We start from the raw sequence: 19,759 nt of genomic DNA, 5'->3' as shown, positions 1-19,759 counted from the left end.
CTCACTTCATGCTTTCAAATATGAAGTGAGCCCAGAGTTTGAACATTTAAGCATCCACAGCGACGAACCTCACAAGATTCCTGCTGGTTTGCCTTTGTTGATTTCTGCACATCAGTAAATTCTCAAACTTCCTCCAACACTAAGGCCACTTTAAACCCTTTTACACACTGACTGACGTCAAAACTGGCGTTTTTGAAATTTTACAGTGAGCTGTGCGCACGCTAGAACTTCTCATCTGTACGTCAAAAGCACGAGCCAACATTCACTCAGGCCTGTTTGTTTTGTGGTTGCAGTAATTGACAGAGTGTGAAGTCGTTTAGTGGGTTCAGTTGCAGGTTTGAGTTTTATTAGATGGTCTGTTTGCTGAAGCGACAAGCCGCCATTGTTACTCCACATTTCCAGAGATGTTATAGCCCAATTACCCTCCAATCACACGCATGGCCAGAACCAGTAACCAGGTAGAATAATGGGCAGACACTTGGTCTGTTAGCCTCCAGTGACCTACACATGTTTTCCTGCTATAATGAAGACTTTTGAGAGCACACACACTCCCACAACACAACACAGTCAGGTGTTATACTTCGCTTGCAATCTGTAAATAAAGTTGTGTAAAGAGCCCAGTCAACCTTAGGTTAAAAACTTTTAATTGTGTTAAATAGCATACAGGTTCATAGCATGCACAATAGAAAGACATTTAAATAAAATATAAATATACATTTAAATAAGGCTCTTTCTGTCAGAGAGCCAGCACACATTTCTACCACATAATAATGAGAAACTTCACAAAGCAAGTATTTATTTTTATTTGAAGAATCCTTACAATTGAAAGCAAGCTTCAAGAACCTTTTCAGGTTTATAATGATTATGTGCTAGTTGGACTGCAACTTTACAGATACTACAGCCTTTTCTGTTGACTGAACCGCTTTTGTTTCTTAATGCACCTTAACTGTGGAGATTAGAGCATGTGCAGACTTCTGTCAACAAGCGCCCAAATTCAGAGGAGCACCCACAGCCCCTGGCAAAACTTATGGAATCACTACACAATAATAAATCACAGATATGACACAAAACTATTTTATTCACTAGCTGAACAGTCTGGCTTCAGTTACACAAATGTAATTTCTTTTCAAATTCACGTGGAGCAAAAAAAAAATTGGAATCACTGTTGAGGAAAGAAATATGAAATCATCAATAAAAACATCACAATGTAGTACTTTGCTGCACCTCCTCAGGCTTTTATAATGACCTAAACTGTGATTTCAATAATGAAAAACAATCATCTCCTTCGGGCCCGTTCCAGCTCCTCAACAAACAGTTGAGCTCAGCTTTTTTTTCCACCATAAATTTTCAGTCAGATTGAAATCTGGACTTTTTGCTTGTTTTATCAGAGTTAATCGGCCGTTTCTGAAGAGAAGCTCTGTGGTAAGATGCGATGTCATCCTGAAAAATGACTCCACCAAACACCAAACCTACTTTCTACTGACAAGTGTCCAAAATCTGCACATATACCTGTCCATTTATTGTTGAAGTAATGATTCCCTTTCCCTTCCCTTCCCTTTTGCCTGGCACGCAACCCCATATAAGAAATGGGAAAATTAGCTTGTTTTCGTCAAACAGTGACCTTTACAGTATATGTTTCATTGTAAAGACACCAGACTAGCATCTCCATGCCCAACTGCCCAACTTCATGATTCATCACGTTCATCCAGTCATCCAGTCCAAGATTGCATCTCTTTAGCTCACTGTAACCCTGCTTCCTTCTGTTAGTGCCGGGTTTCCTGGATGTAGATCCCACTTCTTATAGTTCTGCCGCAAACGCTGACTTCTGTTTCGGCCCATTTGTTTTCAATTAATTTTTTCTACACTTTTTCATTTTCAGTACTGCTTTGAATTTTCTGTCGTGACACTTTGACGCCTCTCGTCTACTCGTATGTTTTCCATTTAGAACCGTCCCATTTTGGTTGTACTTGCTCCGAATTTTAGACACGGCCGACTGGGAACAAACAACATCTTTTCCCACATTTAGTGTTGGATTTTCTTTTTGCAGTTAGTCATGTGGCCCTTTCCATTGCTTCAACCGACAGCTCTCTTGTTGGGGACATGCTTCCTTTCAATCAGCCAACAGCTTCTTTTCCTCTACTTGATCTGGAAAAATGCCATCAATTAAAATAATTTAATGTATTTGAGGCATATTTTATCAATCATCATATCATTTAATTAACAGCATTATCTATAGCCCAATTCAATTTAGATGTGTCATGGTGCTACAGTATGCATGCTGGCTCAATACAACATAGAGTGGGACCTTAATTTTTGCACTTATATCTGTTTATACTGTGGCTGCATGTCAAAATGATTACTATGAGAAGGGTATATTTCTGTATCACAATCACAATATTAACAGATGCTTGAATCCCCATCAAATGACTTAGCCATCAGGTGTTTTACATAAACATCAAAAAACAGAGTTTTAGATGAAAATTAAATGGTGCTGAGAACATGGACTAGCTACAGAAGGCGGCGATCATAAGAACGTCATAAGAAGATAAAAATATAAAATATGACGTGCAATAACAAAATACACTTTGTGCAAAACTGAAAAGCACTGGATGGATTAACTGCATTTAGTCAGTCATTGCACATTTGTCTGTCATTATGGAGTCCATACTTGTTAAAATGCATGGATAAGTTAGTCAACAAAGTAGTTTCCTCTTCTAAAAGTTATTGTTAAATGGAAATTTGTATGTTTATACAATTTTACCACTTTTACAATCATGATTACACTGGCTTAACCTTAAATACATTTTAAAACTGTTGCTGTGACAGTAATTCACACCTTAGATAAGCAGAAGCCCAAACAAATGACACCACCACAAGAACAGAAAAACTTTCACAGTAAAACAGGAGATTTTGAGAGATTAAAAAACCCTCTTTCCTCCTCCTGTCAACATTTTCTTTTAGATTAACAGTGCAGTAGAAGAAATATTTTTTAGAGAAATCATAAGTTTAGTTTAACAGGTATTAAACTTTCAGACTAAGAAGATAAACTTTGATGGATTAAAATAGATAATTTGTTGTAAAACTGGGGGAAATTTCAGAAATCCTAAAAAAATATGGATTTGGATCTTTAGGAATTCCAAATACAGCCTTCATAAGATGCTCATAGTACCTCTTTAATTAAAAACAACCTCTCACTGCATTTCTCTTCCTTTGCCCTCATTTCATTTCTCCTTTGAAAAGCCATCCACACAAAAAGATCACAGACTTTAATGGTGTTACTGTCGGATCCCATTTAATTGTAAATACTATTGGAATAAGCGCGCTGTTGTCTTTATGTATGCATACACCCTTCTGACACCAATTTATCCTGTAAGCAGCAGGATGCTTGTGAAGACTGCATTTTATTGTAGTTGTATTTTATTGTGTGGTCATTTTGTGCAGTTCAGATTTCTGTGTTGGAAAAGAACAGACACATTCGCTATAGCCTGTGACAAAATAAGCTATGTAAATAAAATTTCACTGCTTCAACTTTACTGTTAAAATATGAAAACATTTGATACTTTTGATCAATAGATCTAATTCCTATCCACACTCAGGCTGGCATCTTTAGTCCGTTTTTCCTGAACTTCACTTCTTTCAAAGCATCTTACCAAGAAAAAATTATAGCATCTATTATTTTTAAGCACATTAACAAAAACAATGTTGATCTTGAAGTGATGAGGCCTTAGAGATTATAACTGGTGTCTCTTGATAATAAAAACCACAATAGGACAATAAATTAAGACAGGAGGCCAGTGTTAACAGATCCCAAACAAACCGAGCCAAGCTGATTTTGTGAGATAACTTTGACTAAAATGTTAACATTTGTTGTGTCAGTTCAAAAGACAGATTTGGTTCTGTTTTGTGTTGTTTTTAATTTTGCTGATAAATACTTTACCCCACTATATAATGCTTATATTTCAGCTTATACAGAATTTGTAGTTTTTCAGACATTACTCGACATCTGCAGTCATGGTTATAGACTAGAATCTCAGGGGGCAATTAAGCCTGGGGCAGAGGGAGGGAGGCTGAGATCTTGTCGTTACTGCAACGCCAGAGGATGAATGTGAGTGTGAAATTCACTTTTCAAGACCTAGTATGTTTGTACAGTCTCAATCCCTCCTGTCTAGCGATATGTACTCTGCTCCATGAATTAAACCCTCTATTCTCTTTTCCACCCTCTAATTTAGAAGAAGAATCTTTTTTTGAGATTACATAACCATAAATCATATTTTAACAACAAAGCTTATCTTAAAACGAGTGTTTACATTGCAGAAAACACAAGAGCAGCCAGCCAGTACGCTTGACCCCTTTCTATTGTTCCCCCCATTATCACTGGGGAGCTTCGGCACACAGAAAATCTCTGGGAAAATGAATGTAGTGGATGGTTTAAGTGCGAGTCAGGATCCCAGAGAGAGGTCGAGTTATGTAATTTTGACTTGAATAGGTCCTTTTAACCAGTACTTGAAAAGATAAAAAGCTCTTTGAAGGTGTTTATGGGATTGTCACGCAGACAAACGGAGAGCATAATGCTGGGTCATTATGAGCAGTCACAATAAATGCACAAATTAACTGGTCATTAAAATAATTCCTATTCGTATCCTGACTTTTATGGCAGCACAACCACGGTCGTCAGACAGTATCGTGAATTACACAGTGTGTCGATGCATTCAGGTTAATGGGAAGGATCGCATGTCTGAAAGGGGCTTTAGTCTAAGTATTTAGTGCACTGAGGTGCATGAAGTTCATAGAAGTAAATATCAGAGACATTCTAAGAGGTGTTATGGCATGTAACCAAAATTGTGAAAAAGAATCCACTGTAGTGTTTAATGGAAAGTTCAACCCACTGGAATAAAAATAAAGCCATGTGCCTTTAATCTGCTGAACCATCAACAGTCGTCTTATGGTAGCTTCTGGTTTGAGCTTATGCATTTTAGCTGGGTGAGTGAAATTTCCATTAATGAAAGACTTGGCACGAATGGAGTCAAACCGAGAAAGATCCGATACAGCAAGCGTCTAAACCCGTGCACTTCACCAGTCGCTCTTTCCTTTTGTGAAGATACTGCAAAACCATTTATGAGCTGAAGCCACACGTGGAAATATAACAACAAACAAGATCAGAGGCACAGGTCATTAAATGTAAAATGAGACATAAATGAATCCAGTGATCTGCATCATATGAAATGCTTCCTAAAAATGAAACAGAAACTCTGTGTGTGTGTGTGTGTGTACGTGTGTGTGTGTACAAATGTGTAAGAGCTATTTGCAAACAAAAATTAACATTTAGATATGAGGAAACACAAACTATCATGAATGAGTCGATGAGCCTGAAAAGCATAAAACCAGCTGTTAGTAAAGATCAGCCCACACGTACATTTGAGAAGCTTTGCAGGTTTCCTCAGTGAAGACAGAGTTGATGAAATCAAAGCACTGTCTGCCATTTCAGTGACACTACAAATATGACAGAACAAAGGTGTGGACGGCAGAGTCCTCATCAGTGATTGAGATTTTTAAAAAGCATCCTCAGAGTGTAGTTGAAAAATGGTCTCTGGTCTCCTTCTTACCACTGTCAGCATCACGATCAGCAGCAGGCTGCTCAGTTCAGTAGGAGTCTCTTTCCAGACGAGTGAAAACTTCTGTCTTTATTCGGGTGACAGGCATAAACACAGCGGTTACACACTAACTTCATAATACCTGAAAAGGCCCCATACACTTTCACATGCAGGAGTTTTTCAGCTCGAGTTGTGCTTCCCTCCAACACAACTGTCAAATATTCTGAGCAATTTTTCAGAGTCTTTATACACAAATTTTCTTTAGACACTAAAATTCATTTTGTTAAATGGACAAAAGACACACTGCTTTGATCTACCATGGTTTTACAAAAACTATCAGGCTGGTATATTAATGCCTGTCTATTGATCTATTGATCTTGTCCTGAACTTGTTTTGTCTTTTTATTTTTCCACTTTCATTTTCTCGCTCGTATTCTCTCCATGATTTCTCTTTGTCACTCCTCCCACGCCCTTAGATCCCGCGGTGTCCTGTTGCGTTCGCCGGAGCTCTTGCTACGGGTCTTCCTGGCGCTCTCCTGTGCTTGGCGGTACTTTTCTATTATGCTCTTGTGTTTCCTCTTCAGCTTGTCATTGCACCACATCCTCTCGCAGTACTCCTCCACGTGCGGCAGGTTTGATGGCCCAATGAGCTGCATGATATCCTTGAACCATGTCCGCGACTGGCCAATCTGGCTTGATGAGCCGCCCCTGCTGTATGCACTGCAAGGCATCCAGGCCCTGTAACTTCCTGTAGACCGGTCTTTGTTTGAGTCAGAGATGCCTGTGTTGCCACGCGCCATGAGCTCATCCACGGTCTCCCCCTGGAGGACTTCGAGGGTGAGGCGGGCCAGGATCTGTGTGAAGCCATGCTCTCGAGTGCGGCAGATGTAGACGCCTTCATCTTGGCGGAAAAGGCGACGAAACAGGAGACCCTGATCTGTAGACATCACGCGATCGTCTAGCTTCACCTAAGTGTGGAAAATAGAGAACATGTGTCTGATATTTGATACGACATATAAGTGTCTATTTTATAATGACTAAGGAACACATTTTGACTAATTTTGCATGGACTGATGTAAAAAAAACTAAAACTGCTGATCAAGAAAGCAGGGAAAAAGTAACTGACACTTAATGTATAATTTCAATCAGATTAGAGCACCTTTATCTTTATAATATATTGTTACATATACATATACACATATACTTATTGGATGGTTAATCAACTTTTTATCAAGTTGTTAAACAATCCATTTTTTAAATTCTGCAAATTCTGCAGTTGAATTGTGGCCCTAAAGGAAGATAAATTTCTAGTCCTGACCAGGCTTTGACCTTAAATAGTACATGCTTCTTGGGACTAAATACCACAGAGCCATTGTTAGCAGCACTGACTTGTTTAAAGAACTAAACACTGAAGATTGCTCAATAATGTGCAAACACAGTACAAATAAATCAGGGCAAAAAGCATTTAGTTTTCACTTCACAGTATGAAAAAAGGGAGAACGGGGCCTGTTTCTTATTGTTGTCTGAGCTCTAACTGCAACATCGAAAATCTACCATCAAATCCGGTCACTGTTTTTAGTTTTTTTTTTCTTCCTTTTTCTTTCCTCACATTCTCTAATCTTTCCTTACAAACGCCACCCAGAGTCTCTCTGCCAACCTTATTATGCCAACCTTCTACATTTTTCTCCATCTACCTCCCAGCTCCCTCGTCAGATCCTATCCTTCAACTATTCCTTGATGCCAACAAAAACACGGCAGCCCTGTCAGATAGAGTGGCAGCCAAATGTTTATTTGCAGGGAAACAGAGAGAGGTGGTAATGCCTTAATACTTGCACGGTTGACCATGACACTCAGTTTAACTTGGACGAACATAGCTTCAAACACTTGAATGATTACTGTGGGTCTGGGCACACAGAGTAACATCATAATTTCTGCCAAAGAAAGACATGTGTTTAAGTCACAATGACTAGTATACACTGAGTGACACTTTCAGTGGCATGTGGTCAAGGTTTGCAAAGAATTGACTGCTTATGGAGGAGAAAGGATGATTGTGTATTTTGCTTTGAAATACAACTGCTTAATTTCAACCATATGCCAAATGATTGTCAAATGTGTCAACCACGTGCCAAACTCACACTCAAGTCTAACTTTTAAAGGCAATTACTCAGCGCATTCTTTGCCAGAAGTTTTATTCCACCCCTCGACTGTTTGCCAAAACTTTCTCACCTCCCTCCTTATTTTGGATGTATTGACATAGACAGACCTTTTATTATGTTGATTATGAGCCGATTGCTGTTCACTAGTCATCTTACCTCTTCCTTGTGGTCATCACGTTGGACTAGCCAGGTGACAGTTGCTTGTGGGGAGCGAGGAACACACTCTAGGAAGGTGCTGTTGTTCTCTGTCCCATATACCATCCTGTCTTCTGTTACATCAACGTCTTCTTTTTTTAAACAAAGTGACAAAAAGTTTATGAAAGAATGAAAATGAAGACATCCATCCATCCATCCATCCATCCATCCATCCATCCATCCATCCATCCATCCATCCATCCATCCATCCATCAGTATGTCCTGTGAGGCATCCAAGAGGCATTATAGTCATCCAAAGTGAGAACAGAGAAACAGTTTCTCTACTCTGATCCCATTCTGAATGAGCTCGTCACCTTCATCTCTAAGGGTGAGCTCAGACATCACTGCATCCAACTCTGTCCTTTATAAAGCACTGTTGAACTTAAAGATACCTTCTACTGTACAGCATGAACTGTATATGCAGTGTATAGTCACAGACTATAGACTATACATGCTGAATAAATAAAATGATAGTTTGATTAAATTAGATGAGCATTTGTCATGTGACAGATGATTGGCTCTATATACAAAACAGTGAGATAAACAGTGAGGAGATGGAATCCTAAGACCTCTACCCTTTGAATACTTACATAAACAACCTCACGCTTTGGCACAAAGAAGCCTTCTAAAACCTAAGTTCAGCAAGAGGCTGTTAGGGAGGCATCTTTCATCCCCTCAGATCCACACACATCGTGCACTTAGGTAAGAAAACACATCCACACACGCGTTCTATCCTGCTTCTAATGATCTACTTTCTTTTTCTTGTCTGTCTTCACAGTTTTTCTTACCCTGATCTCCAATATCAACTCTGGCATTTTATGCTATTGACGCAAATCCCAAAGCATACAGTGTAAGAAGTAGTGTGAAATGAGTACTAGATTGTTAATATGTTAACATGTATTTTTTTTTTAATTTATTCTAATATACTGTAAAACATCTGTCTCATATAACTTGCATTGCAGTTTTGTAATTATTTGCAAAACTTTGAGAGTCCAGTCAGTCTAAGTTGGACTGCAATTGTTTGGAGACAGGTTAGCCCCCACCAGGCAACCTGTGCAATCTCCCTGCAATCAAAAGTGGTTCCCTCAATTGGCCAAACTACTTGCAATCAGTCTCTGACTGGAAGAAAAACTGTGCAGTTACCAGGCAAGCACTGATTTTACGTAGTTGCACAGAGATTGCTTTTCTATTTTTATTCTAGTGTGACTAACCCATTATTGTTAGTTATATGAGATAGATGTTTTACATCTTAAAATACATCTTAACATGCGTATTTACACACAAAGCACATAAAGTGCATGCCGAAAACAATTTGCAAAGTTTTGCAAATAATTGCAGTCTAATTTATAGATGCAAACAGCAAGTTGCAATCAGTCCGGATCACTTTGCATCTCTTTGCAATAGGGGATTTGATTCAACTGGCTGTATTCTGGTTATATTCCTATATAAACGCAAGGTTTCTGTCATTTTGCAGTTAAATTGCTGTGCTGCAGCAACTACGTCACCATTTGAGGAGGAATTCCTAAATTTCAGTTTTAAATAAATAGTGTTAATTTCTGTATAATGTAAATTTCTGTGAGGGTAACAGATTTATCACAGTTAATCAGATTGCATGTAATTGCCAATTTGACCCCATTCAAACTAACCAGGCTGATAACAGACTGACTCTGTTTTATTGCCATTTTATCTTGATGAATCAAAGTCACTTCAAACATGGCGACTGATTGAGAGTAGTCACTAGTTCCCTTTTTTGAAGTGATCGTTTCAAAGGCAACAAGATCAAGTTTATTGCACATGGAATAATTTTAATTTTGGTTGTGCTTCAGTCTCCAGCCATTGTTTTCCTGACCTCCTGCTGTGATCACCACGGCTTTCATTCTGAGGAAGATATCTCATAAACATCCTCTGACCCACACGAGGACATCTATTCATTCCTTCAAATGCAGGTTTTAAAACAACAGGCCTTGGATTTATACAAGACTGAAGTCTCGCTGGTCTTCTTGCTGCCTACTGCTAAATCGCTTAAGTCACTGGTTTTTCAGCTGATTACCATTTTGATGTTGAGGAATTCTTACATCCAAAGTTTGCATTTATCGTTTTTGTCCAACAAAAGTTTGAAATGCAGCCAAACCTTACACTTCTTCTAAGATGTGGTTATAGCTAGCATAGTTTAAAACCCACTCCATCTCAGGTTTCAGCTCTCCCATCATGGACTGGTGGTTAACCAGTCCATGATGTCATGTTGGTTTCTTTTTTAATCTTGACAGCTAGCCCTACTCGAACGTGAAAATATCCATTTAGTAAGCCTGTGTTTATCCTGTGACTGTAATGCACACTAGCTTACAAAAACAAAGACTACTTGATTCAGTGAAGCGCAGTCAATGAATGTCTATGACACATGATTCAATTGTTTGACTTTCAGCGAAAAGCTTTACAGTGGATACTTCAAGAAGTCACAGTGGCCTGTCCCACATAATCAGCATAGAAGAAACAAAACAGTTATAGCTGAAACAGTTTCGCCAAGCTTACCACTCAGATTCTGATCCACACACTGCAGCGCAGGATTTCCATGCCTGATGTCCTGTCTGCGATAGCGACGCTTGCTGTTGGGAATGTATCGCGTACAGGATGATCCATCCCAGGCACAGTAAGGGTCTCTGGCAAGACAACACTCAGCACAGGCTTTCCCATAGGTCTCACAGCGATGAAGCTTCACCTGTGCCACACCTACTGGAGAGCCTGCATACAAGGCTTGCTGTTTGAAATGATGAGGAGAATAAAGACGTAAGGTGTAATGAAGACAACACTGCATTTAAATTGTCAGAAGCCGGCACTGAAGGTGGTAATTACAGTTAGATGGACTCACCCTTTTTACAGATATATCCAGTGATGTAATTGGAATAGGCTCCTGCAATATTAAAAAGAATTAGCTTCTGTTTTGAACAGCTTTTTGGATACTATCATCTGCAAATAAGTCTTTAAAGATAAAGTGTATGAGATGTTACTGTAATGCTAAAACCCTGCTGGAGTGAGGATGAACCATATATTTTCACAGAGGGTATCATTAACATCCTCAATAGAATAAAACTTACTTTAAAGATTTGTAGCTCCTCTAATGTGACTTCCTCTGTCTCTAGACTGTTTCCACTGTTCAGTGCAATGACCTTCAGCACTGTACCAACATCTGAAAGAAAAGCAGAGAAACTGAAGGCTCACAGAACAAGCATGGTGTTGTCTGTTCCAATAATTCATTGTCTCTGCTTGGGTGGATGACTGAAAGTTATGGAATCTAATGCACCTACCTGTGCCAATAAACATGACATCATACTGCCCGTCCTCTGCCTCAACACGATCCACCACTATTTGTTTCAGCTTATAAGGAATGTTCGCTTTTACAAGCACGGGGCGGCGAAGGACTGGATACACCGGCCGCCACATCAGCGGATGGCTGCGAGCAAACTGCAGGACTGAATCAGGGAAGTCCTTTGTGCTGCCAAACTCTCGCCCAGGTTGGTTGGTGATTTTACTGGGGCACTGGAGAGACACGAGGGAGATGAGGAAGGGGAGAAAGATGAAAGCTGATATTCTATATAAAGAGCCAATCCTTGGTTGGCTAATTGATGGTACACTGGAAGTGAAAAATGTGAAGGAGACATGGACAAGCAAACAGAATCAAGACAGAAGGAAGAAATCTAAATTCTTGCCTTTTCCACGTTGACTCTAAATTCCTACCATTTTCTACCATACAGGGGGTGCACTTTCGGTAAGAACTGTGGGCTAATTATCATGCAGAAAACTTCTCAGAAAGCCCTCATTAACAGTTTTATTGTGCCTGAAAAATGTTGGATGAAAGTTCAGAACCACTGTTGTAACTTTATGTGCTTGGAAGCAGTTTGTTTGCCAAGCAATCCACCACCCCACCCCCACCCCCACTCCCATTTCTAACAGTGAGAAATCTGATGTGCTTGGAGATTCTGCGAAAAATTAAGAGCGTGAAAATGGTTCAGATGAAAGCATTTATACGATCTATATGGCCTCTGAATTTGTTTATTTGATTTAGATCTGCAGTTCTCTGTGAAGCAGCTCAGGTTTCGGTCACGCACAGTGACTGCTCCATTAATCTTCACTGCAACTGTTTTACACTAGAACTATGGGTGAGAAACTGTCACTTGCCAAATACTTGACCCCACCATCTCTGCTGGTGGTCAAAACCACTGAAAAGCAACGTTTTTTTTTTTTCCTGCTCTTCCAAGGCTGATTTACCGTCTTCAGACTGTCACTTCATTTATTTTCCTCTTAAGCTTTGATGGCATTCTTGTCACAGTTAAAAGACGATGCAACCTGCTGTGGCTCTTATTAAGTTCAAGTACTTCAACAATAAGCAAGGAGGACTTGACCTCTTCTTTGCAGAGGTCATTCCTTTCACAATAAAGAAAAGAGGTTCACAAGACTGCAGTCTGGAATTAATATACAAATGGTCACCAAAGACAACAAAAGAGCACTCAGGGGCTGATTTCAATAGCGTTACTTTACTGAAGTGCTGCAAGCACTTGTTATAGTTGTTATAGTTTTATATATTTTTCATTGTTCAGTTTCACAGTTTCACTATTATTATAATTGGAGATATTTGTCACAGGTTGATTTTAACAAGTTCCAAATAGGTATTATAACACAAAAATGTGTAGAGAGCTCAGTCTTAATGAGCCTCCCAAAGACTATGATGAAGGACATTTCTGATGCATTTTTTAAATTTTATTTTTGTCAATTTTGTCAGCGCACAACATCATTTCAGTTCTTTTTTTTAAAAAAAAATCTATTTGTTATATTTATTTCACATAACTCTATTTCCCCATTTATTATTATTTTTAGTTAACTATAACAAATAGCCTTTAATACAAAATAGTTCTGTAATTATATGAAGCTTGACTACTTCATGCAGAAGACAAATTCGAGAACTTAAAAAAAGCTGAATTGTGATTTCATGGAAATGGGGTTTAAGATGATACAGATGTGGTTGAGAGAAGGACCACCAGGGACAGAAGGTAACATTGCAGCAGTGACAGTTTTGCCAAAAATCATAAATTGAGGTTGAGAAATTGAAGTAACTTAAATAGAGATGAATGAACTTCCATATGAAGGATCCATGAGAGAACAGTTTACTATTTGATCACCTTATAATAGAAGGTACTGCATTTTAAAATTGTCTTTCCAGACTGCACTTCCATATGGAAGGAATATAAATACTGCTGCTTATCACAACAGTAACTGATCCACACAACAGCTCTGCAATGGCCTAGATCCAGTTTCAGGGAGGGATTTGAACTGTGTAGGGAGGTTAGCCTCAAATATGGACAAACTATTGATGCATAATTTTCTGAGTATGCTTTCCAAATCACACATGTTATAATTTATTCCAGAAGATGTGGAATGTATAAGCTAAGTCCTTCTAGGATAATAATGATAACTCACTAACTTCAAATGTGTATCATACAGTTTAAAATATGAATGTATTTGCAGTATGATTTTGTTGTGAATTGTCCAAGCTTACCTTCCTAGCACAATTTCAGGTAAAACAAAATTAGCTGTTAACATTTGTACACAGTTAAACTGACCCCACCCTCATAACTGTAAATATCATTTCTGAACAGAAATAAGTGTATTTTAAATGCATCTATTATGGGTTTGCTCAGCGTACACACTGCACACTCATACTTGTGCAGCAAAGGGAATGTCACTGATATGTCACCACTCATATGTTTGCACTTCACATTAAACCTAAACTGAAAAAGCTCCCAAGTTAATACTCGACCTATCTAAACTTTGCAGCAGCAGCAGCTGGACTGCCTTCTGTGTCCATTTAAAGCCGAGCAATAAATAATGAAAAGGAAATGATGCATGTTTGGCAGGCACCTATTAATTTATGCTATTACTGTATATGTTCATGTGTCAAGCATATATTGTGTAAGCATTCTGTGCAGCCAAAAAAAGATTAAGTTCAAATTCTGAAAAATCACCTGCAGTTTCACTTTTTTGCACTCTAGAGTAAAAATGGGTGAATTTTATATATATATATATATATATATATATATATATATATATATATATATATATATATATATATACGCACACACAATACCACCCATACCACCCGTAAGACAAATAAGAAGATGTAAGACATTTTTATGATTATGCAAAACTATCAACTTTAATGATAAACATAAATAATTGGACAAAAGTTTATTTGTTTAAAGAATACACCAGCTATGTTCTGCAGTACTACTGGGCACCTAATAAACTGTGACAATCCCTAAACAAATGAGTCTGGGTGAACATAAATCAATTTAACATATTTGTCTTTATTTGAAAATATGATACTTTAAATACTAGACAGGTAAGGTCGGGAGATGTGGGCAGACAGGTAAAGTAGGAGCTGATTTAAAGCATTCAAAATGCTTTAAATCCAGGAGAAACCCCCACCTGACTTCACTGGTCTATAATCAAGGAGAAAGATAAAGTTCAAGATAAAATTTGAGACTTTAACGATGAAAATGTATGTCAGTATGGATGGCAAAAACATGTAGGCTAATAAAAGGATAATAAATGTATTAAATTCCATGTCTGTGCATAGGTAGGATTACCTCTACAGCTGTAGTAAAAGCTCGGCTGGAATCAGTTCTGGTGAAGTTTAAACGCAGGAACATCTCAATCCAAGCTAAATATCCTGAGCAGTTAAATCAACTAAATCTGAAATTAACTTCCATTTTCCATTCTTTCATGTTTTGACAGGTGACTTAAGAGACAATGATGGGTAGGGTCGGGCTTAAATCTGCTACGATGCAAAATCCAGGGAAATAAAAAGGACTTTAGCGTTCTGTCGGTGCAAGTGAGACAGAACAATGTAGGTTATTGTAGCTGAGTTTAAGAGGACAGAGTGAATATTTTAACTCCAGCCAACTATCAAGCCAGGAAAAAAACCAACCCACTCTTCCCACCATCTGTGCCTGCTCTGGTCTGCCCTGAGTCATCACCTTTTTTCTTCTCTTCCTCTGTTTCCTCTTTCCTTCTCTTACTCGCAGATTAAGGCCAAGACATTCCTGTTAATCAAAGAGCCAGTGTAGAGAAACCGCAGAGGTGTCTACTCTGTTCTCACATAATTCATTTTCCTCCTGCTCCCATACGCTCCCGTTCGCTGTGGTAATGATGCTGCCTACACATGTGTGTTTGTGTGTATAACAACACTGAGTTTACAGTGATGTGGTTGGGAGAACCTGACAGAGCTCTGCTGAGTGTCAGGATGTTAACCAGCAGAAGGCTCTGCACTGCACACAGTCACCACAGCTGCACTGTTGCATGCAGTAGTTTAATTTACTGACACGGAAACTTTCATCTTTAATGTTGTCATAGCTTTTCTTTCCGCTTTGTTTTAGTGCATATAACTGTTTTTATATGTACACCCCACTGCAGCCCATTACTTTAGCAAAATAAGCCATGAAAAAAATTGAAGTGTCAAACCGCATTATAGATATGTTTAAGTTACTGGACAGGTCTGTAAATGTTATGAGGAAACAGTATCAGTTAAGACCAACAGTCAAGATCTGCTTTTACTAATTTTTAGTAAAGACACAATGGAGTTTCTCTTTATTGGAGTAATGAATAAATTAAATTCATCTTTTAAATCCTTTCTTTAAAAAGGATTTTTAATGATAAGGATGAACACTGAATCAACACACTTCTTCTCTGCATCTCAGTTAAAACCATCATGCACTCAATCAAAGCTTTAGCAAAAGAGAAAACACCTTGAAACAGAGACTTAACTTAAACTGAGGTGTCTAAATTCAAAAAGTCTTTGCAGGGGGGGGGGGGTCTCTAATAATAGCTTTGCATCTTATGGAGTACAGAATATAAAAAGATTCTGAATTTTATTAGAAGCTGGAATCAAAGGAGACAGGAATATAAAACTGTGTGTCAAAACCAGAAGAGTATTTCACCATAATGTTGCCATCAACAGCATGTATTATGGTCTTGGGAAGCATAACACAGTTACTGGTATGGTTAAGGCTGGGCAACTACAATGCTTATGTAGTTGCCCAGCCTTAACCATACCAAAGACAACAAAAGGGTACTTAGGGGCGAAGTAACTTTAACTTCAAGATTAAAAATGGACCACAATCACTCACCACGCCTGGTCTTGGATAAGGAACCCTGCCTTCATAAGCACCCCACTGGTAGTCAGGACCCTCTTTATGAGCAAAAGGTCCGTTGAAAACTTCTCTGATATCAGCCATGCGGTAAACACACACAGCAAAGCCCTGGAATACATTACTGTAAAGAAGAGAAGGGAAGAATCTAACATGTCCAAAAATCACGTCACAACAAAAATACGTTAGTGTTGCACAGACACACACTTGAGAACCTATCATTTATGAACTGAGCTTCATGCGTGTTTACCTGATGGTGCTAAAGATTGCATAGACGTCTGGGTTCCTTTCATCCTTGGTCCTCAGCATGAAAACATCCTCTGTTTCACCAAAACACAATGTCAACGTGTGCGTGCGAGAATAAATGTGTGTATATAACAGTGTGTGCAGGTGTGATACACTGTTACACCACGTAACCACGTGCAGGATTGACTGAAAATTCGAGTGTAAAGAGTTTGTGTGCTTTAACGAATCTCACCAAGTTGGTTGAAGTGAGTGTCGATTCCGTGAGGTCCTGGTACAGAACAGACAAGTCTGGCTTTGATAAAGGTGCTCCACTTATTGACCAGCACTCTCTGACCGCCAACATCATTCTGGCACAAAATGCAGAAAAATCAATCTATAAAGCACAGCTGCATATTTATTTCCAAACACACATCACTCATTATTTTGGCTCTTTACCACACGCTGCTGGATGTGAAATGAAAGTGCTGACTTTCAGCTTTAGCTTCGATTTAGGCAAGAGAGCTTCACACGGCTCTTCAGTTTGTGTTTGTGTGCGTGTGCGCGCGCGTGTGTGTCTGTGTGTGTGTGTCTGTGGGTGGGTATAATGGTGATCAGCTTTGGTAACTGGCCTTTTGGCAAGAAGCTCTACAGGGGAAAGAATGGCATTTGTCTCGGAAAGAAACGGAGCGCTGAGAAGGAATTACTTTTACATGTATGAAGGAGAAATAAGACAGAACACATGAGGATGTCAAACAAGGTTAAAATGTGAACGTTTAAGCGCGCTTTTGCCTGGGCAAACATTACTGATACAGTCTATCAAAGTTCATGGAAACCCCAGCAGCTGTGTCCATAAATTTGCGCTTGTATGTATTTGTGTGTATTCTTTTCTGCACGCCTGTATTTGCATGCACTGTACAGCACAGACATGGGTTTATAAGGCAAATCACTGCGTGAAAGAATGTTACCGAGCGTGCAGAGCAGATGGAGATCATTGTTGGGAAATTTGACAGCTGCGTGCATTTTGGAAAGAAAAATAATTCATATACTTCAACATTTCATGATGCACCTTAGGGAAAGTAAATATTTGACTGCCCCAAAAGAAATTGGCCTTTTCCATAATGTGGTTTACAGTTGACATAATAGGAGGATAAACCCATAAAGCCATTACCTTCTGCCCTGGAAAGTTAATTCTGCAGACGTTTGTACGTGACCTTTGCCTGAATCAAGCTGCTTCCTATACAGTATCTAATCCAGTGTTTCTGTGGCTCATCACTGACTCAGAATGTGAGACCCATATTGGATGCTCTGGCGCTCCTTTGCAACCTGAAATATCCCTACAGATGTCTCATTCCTGGGACAGGATATTTGCATGGCCTTGAGGAAGCGCTTGTGTAGCTCACCTGACCATCTGGCTTCTCTCATCCTCGCCTATCAACAAACCATCTTTCTGTGTTTCTGCATATGTATATAATAGGTTTGGGGGGGGGGGCTCCTGAATTAATGAAACATTCGTTCCTTGTTCTTTCTGTTTGAGCTTACAACACAGTAGTTACAAAAAGCTGCTGTACTTACAACTTAATTTCTCAGTATTAATAGAAATTATATCATTTATATCAAATATAAAAAAGTATCTTACCGCACACACTCGTCCAACTCGTGTGTGTATGGCCCCCTCCCTGTCTCCTGCCTCTGTGGCCTTCTCAGTGAAGAAGAAATACACTTTATCATTGTCTCTGTCATCATTATCCGGGATGAGGTGGGCTGCAATGAATTTGGGATCTGCGAGGTTGATGGAAAGATGGAGAAGCGTTCCATGTAGGAGTGCAAACAAACTGGCCATTCACTTTAGATTGAAGTGTTGGTCTTTATTTCAGCATCTCTACAGTAATGGATTATGTGCCTGTAAAATGTAACATATCTCTGACAGACTTGTTGCTTGTTTTGTGCTTCTGCTGCTGTTTACCAAACATGATCTTATTTCTGTAGAACAGTGAAACATTACCATGAAGGAGCTTCTGGTCGGTCTCTGTCCTCATGGTGGAGCGACCACCCATACTTCTGAATATCACAGAGTCTCTTCCCAGGAAATCCGCTGTCAGTCCTGTATACAGCTCCCCACCTACAGAGAGACAGGACATGTTTAAAGGAAAGGGGGCAGATGATGAGAACAGCAGAGTTTAGAGAAAAAGGCTGTAAGAATGTAAAGCGGGTAATCTGTAAATAAAAAGGAACTGCTGAGAAAAATGATGGGTGGTAGAGGCTAAGTTTGAGGTTTACTGTAGGTAAACAGGGGACAAAGATGCAGGGCAGGAAAGAAGAAATGGAACGACCCCGTTACAGAACACACAGGGAGAGTAATTTGAAACCCAAACAGCCTCCTCTGAGGACTAACTTTAAGTTTCAGCGACTCAGAAAATTTTTGTAAATGAAAATAAAATACAAAATCCTTCCTCCAGCACATTTTTCACATTATGTTGGGGGAAACCTTCAGCTATCGGGGTTATCAGTCGCAAGACAAGACAGCGATCCCAAAGGGCTTTAAAACAACTCACTGCATCTAATGCATAATGAAGAATTATAAGAGTTTTTCATAGTAATCCGGGTTGTTTTCAAAAACACAACTGTTTTTCATTTTTCCCAGCTGGTGTAGAAACTGAATCAGGCCAGAAAGACAAAAAAAAACTAATTCTTCTTATTTCATTTGGCTCTAATAATGGTATTAGAAACACACAGACACTTCTGTACTGTACAGCGAGACACACATGCAGTCAAACTGATGTGCTATGACATAATCGTGCATACAAATATAAACACAGGGACACCATAATGAGTGCTGAAAGGTTGTGGGGAGTCGAGCTTTGTGTGCTTGGGAAAAGATCCTGAAACTGAAGAGGAGACATTACTGAGCTATAACTGATGAAGAGGATTTTCAACAAGTTTTTGTTGGTTCATTCTTAGCATCTTCTTAGCCTGTTCCTCTTTTTGTAATGTGTGGGTCAAAGCTCTATTTGTGTATTTGTTGTTTCTTTCTTTCATTATTTGGTTTTCACTTCCAGGATATTTACTTTAGAGAAGTAAGAAGGAAAAAATATGCAGCTAAAAACCTTTATGGTTTTAACCACTAATGATCACTGAGGTCAGCGGTCAGGTGGAAATTCAAATGCAGTCCTGTAACAAGAGTCTGAATTCAGTCTGTCATTGAACACATCCTTACTGACGCAGAGGGAGGCTGGAAATCTGCTGACTACACTTTTTACACTTTAAACTGGTGACGAATCCTAAACCTTCAACAAATCAAAATCCTCTCCAGCATGCACGATCTCATTTCTGTGATGAGCGTTTCATGAATACTTTTGTGTTTATTTTTCTGTATATAATCTCACTGCAGATGTCCA

At 39.0% G+C, this 19,759-nt stretch overlaps 1 protein-coding gene across 1 annotated transcript in view; it reads right to left on the bottom strand.

Moving 5' to 3' along the window:
• Positions 1–634: 634 nt before the first annotated feature.
• Positions 635–19,759, bottom strand: part of sema3bl (sema domain, immunoglobulin domain (Ig), short basic domain, secreted, (semaphorin) 3bl) — a 60,570-nt gene continuing 41,445 nt past the window's right edge. The window contains exons 6-16 of the mRNA XM_030733075.1: positions 18,367–18,483; positions 18,001–18,143; positions 16,618–16,732; positions 16,390–16,459; positions 16,119–16,263; positions 11,244–11,475; positions 11,034–11,125; positions 10,808–10,849; positions 10,471–10,696; positions 7,903–8,033; positions 635–6,558 (exon numbers count right to left, since the gene is read on the bottom strand). Of these exons, the coding sequence (XP_030588935.1) occupies positions 6,046–6,558; positions 7,903–8,033; positions 10,471–10,696; positions 10,808–10,849; positions 11,034–11,125; positions 11,244–11,475; positions 16,119–16,263; positions 16,390–16,459; positions 16,618–16,732; positions 18,001–18,143; positions 18,367–18,483 (1,826 nt within the window). The 3' untranslated portion in view covers positions 635–6,045. The remainder of the gene's footprint in view (positions 6,559–7,902; positions 8,034–10,470; positions 10,697–10,807; positions 10,850–11,033; positions 11,126–11,243; positions 11,476–16,118; positions 16,264–16,389; positions 16,460–16,617; positions 16,733–18,000; positions 18,144–18,366; positions 18,484–19,759) is intronic.

This window comes from Archocentrus centrarchus, chromosome 7 (genome assembly GCF_007364275.1).
Source record: "Archocentrus centrarchus isolate MPI-CPG fArcCen1 chromosome 7, fArcCen1, whole genome shotgun sequence".
In the NCBI taxonomy this organism is placed as follows: domain Eukaryota; kingdom Metazoa; phylum Chordata; class Actinopteri; order Cichliformes; family Cichlidae; genus Archocentrus; species Archocentrus centrarchus.
Note: the sequence above shows the minus strand (reverse complement) of the source record. Positions and strands in the feature narration are given on the sequence as shown.